At 38.0% G+C, this 10,181-nt stretch overlaps 1 protein-coding gene across 1 annotated transcript in view; it reads right to left on the reverse strand.

Annotated features, from left to right (window-relative positions):
- Positions 1–1,914: 1,914 nt before the first annotated feature.
- lto1 (LTO1 maturation factor of ABCE1) overlaps positions 1,915–10,181 on the reverse strand; it is a 110,802-nt gene continuing 102,535 nt past the window's right edge. Inside the window, exons 4-5 of the mRNA XM_037694288.1 lie at positions 7,728–7,845; positions 1,915–2,444 (exon numbers count right to left, since the gene is read on the reverse strand). Of these exons, the coding sequence (XP_037550216.1) occupies positions 2,373–2,444; positions 7,728–7,845 (190 nt within the window). The 3' untranslated portion in view covers positions 1,915–2,372. The remainder of the gene's footprint in view (positions 2,445–7,727; positions 7,846–10,181) is intronic.

Below are 10,181 nucleotides of genomic sequence, written 5' to 3' on the forward strand. Positions count from 1 at the left end.
ATCTGCTAAAGCTGTGATTATGCAGTGACACTGGAGCTGATTATGTGAACAGCTCAACTTGAGTTTCATTTATTAAAGCAGGCAAAAAAAAAAAAAGGACACATTTGTTTCAATAAAAAAAAATCTAACCAATAATAAAAGACAAGGATTTTTTTAATTATTCTATGTACAATTTTACTAAGTATGCGGTTTGCAGAAAAGGTTTTAAGGTCCCATGCTGCCTCCTTGTGGGACCCCGAGTTAATGGTTCCAACATAATATGCACACCTGTTCAATTTAGTTCTCTACATGCCAATCACACATGCCACACAGCTAACATATCTCAGAAATAAAAATTTCTAGAATTATTAAACAAAAAGAAAAATAAATATAATTGTTAGTCACAATTCCTTTTTTTTTTAATCAAGTATAGGAAAAAACATAGAATCACTAATCACTAATCTAAAAAAGTTAAATCTGGTCCTCTGGGCATTCAAAAAACAAAACAAAGCAAAAAAATAAAAATAAAAATGTAGAAACGTTTTGTCTTTCATCCGAAAGACTTCCTCAGTCTGAGGTGCTGTTTTCAGCTCAGTCTTATAAATAGCACCTTTTCAGAGTGGATCAACCAGTTTGCTGCTGACAACCAAAACCAGCTGATCACATGATCAAGATCTGGTCCAGAGGCAGAGATTTAACTTTTTTAGATTTTTCTACCTGGATTATTGAGCATGCATCAGGATATAGAATCACTACCTTTCCAACATGGCCTCATCAGTTGAAACAGAGAAAATTATAAAACTTCCAAGTTAAATCATCACAAAAAGATGTTGGTGTTTCCCACTCAGTTGTATCTAAAATCTGGACCAACTACTGTACAAACAAAAAAGGAAGATAGTAAAAGAGAAGCTTCCTGGTCGACCAAGGAAGCCATTAAAGCGTCAGGATAAAAAACTTAAAACAAAAGTCTTGTAAACAGAAAATGGATAAATTGGAAACAAGTGGGACAAAATGTGATTTACATAGAGAAAAAGACAAAGTCATCATTTACGCCCAAACTAACTTATGAAGACAGCCTGAAGAAAACAAGTAAATCTCCAGTCATTGATGGTTTGGTACTGCAGGTTGAGTAAAGTCACCAGGATTATTGCAGTTATGAGATCTTCAATAAACGCCAAAGCAGACATTGAAATTTTAAACACTTCTTATTCCATCAGTTGAAAGGATGTTTGGTGATGATGCATCTTGTTGTAGGGCAAAGGATGTGAAAAAATCCCTTCAAGAAAGACGTATAATATCAATGGCATGGCCTGTAAATAGTTTGGTTCTTAATCCAGTTGGAAAATCTCTGGTGGAAATTGAAGAAAATGGTCCAAGACAAGGCTCCAGGTTGATGAAGTCATGAGTTTGGTTCACGCCTCAGGGAATTCAAGTTGTTAAAAAAGCCAGAAGTGATGCAAAAACATATTAATGACACGTTTATTCATGATTTATTTGTGTGGTTCCATTTTTCCTCTGCTTGATCTAAAATAGCAATTGTGACTGAATTCAAGTTAAATGTATTTCCTTTTTGTTTCTCCATTTGAATTTTGAAAAAAAAAAAAAAAAAAAGTTTTGAGGAGGGTCTGTAATTTATTTAATACAACATTAAATTGTTACATCAGCTAAGTGTGGCCATTTCATCACCTTTTTATTGTCAGTTGTATAAACTGTAATGAATGCCTTCCACATGTGAACCCCCCCCCCCCCCCCCCACACACACACACACAGTGATAGTTTTTTTTTTAAGCATAAAATTGAAAGAGTACTTCAGTAGCACTTAAAAGAAAAAAAATATTCTGTGGTGAGTATTCAAAATACTTTATTGAAAAACAAAAAAACCTGCAGAATAGAATGTGTTTGAATTTAACACACGCATACTGATCTACTCAAGTTATTTAAGTAAATGTACCACCAGTACTTTAACCAGCCATTGACTAAATCCCTATAATACTGGTCAGACACCAAAACGGTCACATTAAAACCAGTTATTGCATCTGAGACTGTCCTGTGAGTGGACGGTCATCCTGCCTTCATCAAGATGTGTGAATCACTGCACCACATCCACTCTTATCAATCACAAACAAATCCAATTCATCCCAGTTCTGGAGTCTAACTGGAGTAGTGGCCTGGCTGCTTTCATTTTCTTAACTCTAGTTCAGTCCTCGCTGAGATGAATCCAGTTAAGACTCTCAAAAACAAGTAAAAACCAGAGTTTCTGCTTCACAGAGTTCTCAGGACTTCACTGCAGACCAGTCAGCCGCCTCATAAACAGCGGCCATCGCAGCCCATCTCCTCGTCTGTCTTTGATGAACCAGCAGGCTCTGCTCCTCATGCAGCTCCACTCGACCGTCTCAGAAGGAGGTCCCTTCAGCTCCTTTAAAGTACTCCTTAAAGTCAGTGGGGACATTTAGCATCGAGCAGACCTGCAGACAGCAGAGAGAAGATAGTTAGCATGCAGAAATGGGTTTCTGTTGTTATTCAACCGCACAGTGGGATTGTTCATGGTGGAGGAAATAAATATCCTTAAAACAGGTTCTGATCAGGACTCTGCACTCATAAGATACATAAAGAAAAAATGAATTTCAAATAAATTAATAATTGAATACTAACTTCTTATTCAAATATATATTCAAATTAGATTTCTTCAATATTCTTTCAAGGAATGCCATCACCTGCTGCCTCGCAGGCCAGAGTAAAACAATACATGAAAATGATCGTCAAACATGTAAATGACAGCATGTGTGATCTCATGGAAGATTGCATGAACTTCGTGTGATCCTGAGTGCTTGAAGTATGTGCAGACAACCTTCAGCTACTACAATGCCAAAACTAAGCTCAATCTTTGTCCAACTGGATGAGTTGTAGCCTTTTAGGTGTTTTGCTAAGGCTGCCATTTTGAATGGGTTGTCTTCAAAAGCTGAGTTGTAGATGCACATCCAATGATTACATGGAGAGTTTCACTAAACTGTGAAACTCTCTTCAGTCTGTAATACATCTTGGGATGGTTTTAGATTCTGACTTTAAGTTTAATAAACAAATTAACTCTGTTGTGCAGAAAGCTCCTTGTTGACCAGACCTGACCTTGAAAAAATAGTCCATGCCTTCACTACTACCCAACTGGACTGTGCTTTATGTTGGGGCCAGTCAGGTGTCCATTTCACGTCTCCAGCTTGTCCAAAACACTGCAGCTCGGTTATTAACAGAAACTTGCTGGTTTGATCATATTCCACCAGTTCTGTCCTCCCTTCACTGGCTCCCTGTGCATGTCAGACTTTATTTTAAAATACTCCTGCTGACATTTAAGTGCCTTAATGGCCTTGCACCCTCATACCTCTCTGATATACTGGAACCATATGTTCATTCTTGGGCATTGAGATCATCTGCATTTGGTTGTACCAAAAACCAGGTTGAAGCTCAGAGGAGATCGGGTTTTTTCAATCGTGGGCCCTAAACTTTAGAACAATCTGCCCCCAACATTAGACAGGCCGCTTCACTTCCTGTTTTTAAATCTCTGTTCACAACACATTTGTTTTCCCTGACTTTTAACACAGTGTGATTTGATTTAGTATTTTATTGTTTTGTGTTTTTTTTCTTTTGATGCTTTTGATTAAATTTCAGTACCATCATTCATTTTATTTTCCCATTAAATTATTCCCAAAGATTTTTATTGTTAAGAACTTTTGTAACAATTGCCGTTTTAAATGTGCTTTATAAATACAGTTGACTTAAAATGTCCGGTGCTCTATGAGGTATTCTGCTAATGCAGGGGTGTCAAACCCACTTACAAAAGGAGGTCAAAATTAAAACCTTTATCAAACTAAGGGCCGGTTTCAGAATCTACATGAACTCAAGTCAGATACCAACATCTTTTCTTGGTTGCAGGTTCATCAACAAGAGTTTGATTGGTCTCATTTGACGTTCTCTGTTGCACTTTTGACATCATAATCAAAGATTACAGGAATAAAAATGAAAGTGATAAAAGTATTTTACATTTAAAATATCATCTTGGGGGCCAGATGTCAACGAGGGCCACATTTGGCCCCCAGACCTCGAGTTTGACACATATGTGCTAATGTAACAAACAGGAAAAAACAAGACGTGATGATTTTTTTTGTAAATGTCTCATTACATCAGTGCTTCTCAATTATTTTCTGTTGATTTTTTTAAAAATCAAAATGAGGAAGTCGGTATCAATGAGCACACTCATCGATAAAACAAAAAAAAAAATTGTCAACATGAAAGAAGAAAGAGGGAGCAGGTAACCATCTTGCTTTGAGTTTACTCTTTGTCGCCTGCGTGCTGTGGGTGACAAACGTCCAGAGCATCAAAAAAACAGCAGCTTAACTGAGGAGGTGAATTTATTTTGTTAGCAAAGAATAGTCCAAACATTTATTAAACATTACTTTTATAAATTGTGCTTTGAAAAACTCATCGATAAAACTAAAACATGTTGTTAACGCAAAGGAGGAAAGAGGGGGCAGGTGTCGCTCTCGCTTTGAGTTTACTCTTTGTTGCATGCGAGCTGTGAGTTTAGTTCAGTCCAGAGCGCATGGACATAAAAACAGCCGTGGAGGACAGAGGAGGTGACGGACGGTCGGAGTTTATTTATCGTGTCAGCAGCAGAGGAGAGACACGGTTCATGCATGGCTCCAAAACGACAAGGCAGCCATATTTGTTCATAACTTTATTATTAGGAACGCACGCGACAAAATGAGAATGGTGGGAAAAAAACAAAACAAAAAAAAACCTACTCCCTGCGGCAAAATAGGCATGTTTTGTAGGGTCACATGCGCCCCCCTGGCATTGCCCCGGGCCGCCCCAGGGGGGCGCGCCCCACTATTTGAGAAGGACTGCATTGCATCATTGTGCTTCAACTCATTACAACGTTGTGCTTCAACACACCCGATCCAACATGCACCTACCTACTGACACTGACAGCGTCCACACAGAAGGTGTCCCTGCCCTTTGTCGGGGCCCAAAGCTGAACAATCAGAAACGCCCGAGCTTCAGTGAACATCTGTGTCACATGGTTTTTCAGTGTGTAAAAGCACCGTCTCACTGTCAGCACTTTTTCCACTCGAGCTGACCTGTTTAACCGTGTTCAGACCAGCAAGTGACAGATCACACTTACTGGATGATTAAAACAATTGTAGAAATTTAAAAAATGATGTTTAAATAATTTAACACCTAGTGGTTTCGATTTAAGACATGTAAATTAAAAGATTTAATCTTAGGGTTGCAACAACTGTTTCATTACCTTGTCTAATTATAACTCTGCATCTTTTTTACTTAAATTAAACCTGCTGACTCCATTTGGATTTATTTTGCTGCTCGTCTTTTCTAATACAGTAGTCCCTCGTTTATCGCGGGGGATCTGTACCCTGAAGCCCCACGGTAAGTGAAAAACCGCAAAGTAGGAATAGTAGTACAAGTAGTAAGTAGTAGTTTATTTTAGTGTAATATATATATATATATATATATATATATATAAATATATTTATATATTTTTTCAGGTGTTTTAAACCCTTCCCATGCACTTGCAATATTCTAAAAAATGTTTCTAAACTCTAAACACTCTAAAAGAGCACAGAATGTCATGATTTCTGCTCTCTGTCTCTGGCTGCTCTCTGCCACCTGCCAGTGCTCCTGGCCACGCCCACTTTTCCTCTGCAGAGTGGAGATATGACGCACTGCAGGAGGAAGCTTCTCCTGCATTGTGGGCTGCACGCAGGTGCTACATAATTTAAAATAATTTATTTTAAATAAAAATTCCCTGCTGATCGTGCGGCGGCTCATCCATCAATCAGACAAGTGTGTGTCATGTCCAATCTTATTTTGAAAAACTGTGATAGAGTGAGTCTGTGAAAAATAAACGAAGTAGCGAGGGACTAGGAATGCGCGATATATACGGTACACGGTAGAAACAATAGAAATTTAGCCTACGATAGAGATCTGTCTTCTACTGGCTAACCACAGTAATGCTGTCTGATGTAAAATCAGAGTTGTCAGTTTAATCGTTACTTATTTTGAGTTGAAAACTGCACAAGTGGCGTTAAAGTATTTTCTTCGAGGGCTAAGTAGCAAAGCTACAAGCTAACTACGGCCGGCTTGCCGTAGTGTTGCTGTATTTGGATGCATGCGTAAAATGCTGAGTTCCGTCGAAAGATTTTTTTTTCCGTTGAAAGTTAAAGTAAGCGTTGGTAATCTTTAGAGAAACCTGCTCTCTGATCTGTGAAAAGAACTCTGTGTTGTGTGATTTTACTGTGAGACCCTCTGGTCAAAGCCACAGACTCATTTTGTGTCAGCTCTCCATTAAAGCAGAAGGAGACGCCAACTAGAGGTTTGGAGGATGAAGTGTTTTCAGTTGCTGCTCTCTTGCTGTTCATTTCTTAAGTGAGAAGACTGGAAACTGTTAAGAGTTAAAAACATATTCTTTTGTTTAAAACATATGGCTAAAACTACATTTTATATATTTTGCACTACAAGAAAGAAGCCTAATACTTGATTTGTTTATTATTCAAAAACTCTCTGGACCTAGTAGTGGAATTTTCTTAATTCAAAATATATGATGGCAAAAGGACAGCCTATGCTTTTTTAAATTCCTATTGCAAGTTTTATACCAAAAACATATTGCGATATATATCGTTATCGCCACCCTTCACAATATATATCGTGATATGAATTTTATGCCATATCGCACATTCCTACGAGGGACAACTGTAACCATTTGTATGTATGTGTTTGTTAGCACATCTTATGAACCACTAGACAGATTATAATAAAATTCCAACAAACAATTTTTGGCTAAACATTTACAACTGATTACCTTTTGGAGCCAACCTGATTCAAAATGGTGGCTACAGCTAATCAACTTCAAACTCAAAATTGTCTAACAGTAAATTTTACAAGCACAGAGCTAAAAGTTTGTTAGTAGCCAAGTCATTGCTTACACATAGTGGGAGATTGTATGACATCTTTGATTCAAACTCTGCCATTAACTGTTGGGAGTCAACCATGCCTGTTAGCAAAATATTTCATGAACCACTAGATGAACTTCAATGAAACTCTTACAAAAGAATCACTGAATGAATATATGCAACTGTTTATCTTTTGAAGTCTACTTATTTCAAGATGGCTGCCACAGTTTAATGTCAGTAAACACAAAATATGCTACAATTTAGTCAGTTTTACAGATATTCAGTTTAAATTCAATGTAGCAGTAGTTAAATCATTCACAACGCGATCCTTTAGTTCGAACTGATCAGGCAAGATTTTGCAAGGGAGATTGCAAAGAACATAACTTTCAAGATTTGACTAAATGAGCAATAACCATTCAGCTCTTAAGATGACTGTAGTTTAAAACTGGCATGAATGTGGTGGGTGGAATAGATTTAATCAAGAACGCTGGATCTTTAATATTACTCTTCTATTTCACACAACAAATAAATCTCTAGCCACCTCTCATTCCTTTAATCATCTGCTCCAACAGAGTCAAACTGTTTATTTTTCTACAAGGTCTTCAGTGATAGTTCCTCACACTTTCTAAAGATCTTATAAAGATCTCGTTGACATAAAGATAATTTCTGAAACACACGAGGGAGCGTTTGACAGCTTGTATATTGTGACCACATCAGGTTTCAATAAAGCCAGTTTCTGGGTCCAGTTAGAAAGTGAATCGGTGTGAGTGAAGACAAAAGGCTGGATACCTGTCTGAACTTGGCTCGGAGCTTCTCCACGTTGTCCTGTAGCGTCACAGACTGCGGATCATCAAGAAGAGAATTCTGGCTCAAAGCCACAAGACTTTCTAGAGCCTTCACTCGCTTTCTAGAGACACCGAGACACAGATGCAAATGTAACAATATAGAAGTTAACCCAAGTTTAACAGCATCTAGGTTGCAACATGTCAAAAAGAAGAAATGTGAATTTCCACTGAAAAGTCCCTAACAAATGTTATTTGAAATGGGTGATGTCATCAGCCAACTGGAATCACAATTTGGAATAAAAAGTGGTAGAACTATAAGTCTGAGTGTTGGAGCAAAACTAGAATCTGGTTTTCTATAACCATGAGAAAAAAATGATCACATATTCAACATAGTGCGGAGGTTTTTATTTCTTGATCCCTGATGATGATTTTCAGTTTGCTCACCGAGTTTAACAGCCTCGTTCATTTTTATAGACATTTCATTTAATATGAAAACGACAAAAATAAGACAAATATGATGTCAGTCCATGGTGGAGTAATCTTTGCTGCAGTAAAACATTTATTGTAGTTTTACTTGTAGTAAAATCGGAATATTATGTTGCATCTGTGAGCGAGTATTTGAGTGTACACACAGATGCTCAAAAAAACAATTTTATTTTGTGTTTTCAAACTGAAAAGAAGTACGAAGCAGTTGGATGTTTGCAGCTGCTGTAACTGCAGCTGATCAGTAGATGTCACTAATTGGGTCCATCTTTGAGGCTTTGAAGCTTTTAATAGTTTTCGGGTGCATAAAGGAAGAATCTTTACAAGGTTTCATCTACCAGTTCTTAGGGGTGTGCTTTGGGTCATTGTCATGTTGGCAAACCCATCTTTAGTGTTCTGGTTGAGGGGAGGACGTTTCTTATCCAAGATGGACTCATTTGTTTGCCCCTTAAACAGGTCGAATGAATGGTGAGGTCATCTTGTACCCACAGCAGAAAAAACCTTTCCCAAAATAAAGTTTCACCTCTGTGTTTGGTTGTGGTGTTGGACTTGTTCAGGTGATACTAGGTGTTTCTCTTCCTTCAAACCTGGTGGGTCACGTTGATATGCTAAAGAGCTCATCTGGTTTGATTTGAACACAACACTTTCCCCCAATCCTTATCAAATAATTTAAATAATCACTGGAAAACTTAAGACCAGCCTTTACACCTCTTCTTCTGCCGTCCCTTGCTTCGTTGACTGAAAACTTCAGCGTTTAATATCCTTTTTACCGTGTTGTCATCTCTACCCATACCATCTCATTCTTCATTCCTGTAGCTTATCTGTGATGCGTGCCAAGCCAAGCATTTTTCTAAAATCGTCATTTCACCGTCTATCCTTGAGGGATACTCCAAGAATCCCAGGTATCATCTGCATTTCTGTCCTTTCCAGGAGTTCCTTTTCTTTTCTCTCTTATGTCCATACTTCAGCTCCACAAAGCAAGACTGGGTGCACCATCATCTTGTACACTTTCCCTTTAATATGAACTGGCATCCTTTTGTCACAAAGCACTCCTGTCGGCTCCTTCCATTTTTGCCACGTCGCAACAACTTTGCATTGAACGTCGTCTTCACAGCTTCCTTTGACATTTATCACAGACTCCAGATATTTGAACGTTTCAACTTGCTTCAGTACATTTCCTCATTAACAGTAATTATTAGGGTCTCATTAGCTTTCGTCTCATCTTGTTAGTCTTGTTAGCTGTAAGGGAGACCCTACAGCATAGTGCGTTACAAAGCATGTTCCTGCCAACTGTGGTCCTGCCTCCAGTCAGATCAAAAATCCTCATGTGTAGTTGGGGGCTGATCCCTCACCTTTTACATGATCATCTTCACTCATTGAGACAAGATCCTTCAGACTACCACTAAGTACGACTGAAGGTTTTGTCCCCCTCATCTGTTTCCTGATAATTACTCCAACAGTTGTCAACTTCTCACCAAGTTTCTTGCTCACGGTGTTGTTACCCATTCCAGTCTTGTGTTGATCTACTATCTTGTTTCGAACATCTTTTGACAGCTCTGTGGTTTTGTGTATAGATTAATAAAGACTGATTTTGATTAAAGTTTTTGTCAGTATTTCAAAACAGATTATTGCTATACTGTTACAACCATTTCTACTGCATTGTTGCTCTTTAAACCACATTTATTCATCTTAAGACAGGACAAAACAAATAAAGCTGACTCTTTATACCTGGCAGAGACAAGGAAATGGTTGTAATATTGTATTAGTGTGTTAGCAGAAGGTTGACAGCTGACAAGGACATGTAGGTGAAAGGTGCAACACAAAGACAGTCTGTTGCTCGGTGAAGGATGTGAAACATTAAATTGACAAAAAATACAATTAAACCACACACATACACACAATGGCAGTATAATCAAATTCTATTTTATGACATAGACCTTTCTAGGTGGAGTTTGCATGTTCTTTCCGTGCATGC

This window comes from Nematolebias whitei, chromosome 2 (assembly GCF_014905685.2).
Source record: "Nematolebias whitei isolate Nwh7 chromosome 2, NemWhi1, whole genome shotgun sequence".
NCBI classification, from domain to species: domain Eukaryota; kingdom Metazoa; phylum Chordata; class Actinopteri; order Cyprinodontiformes; family Rivulidae; genus Nematolebias; species Nematolebias whitei.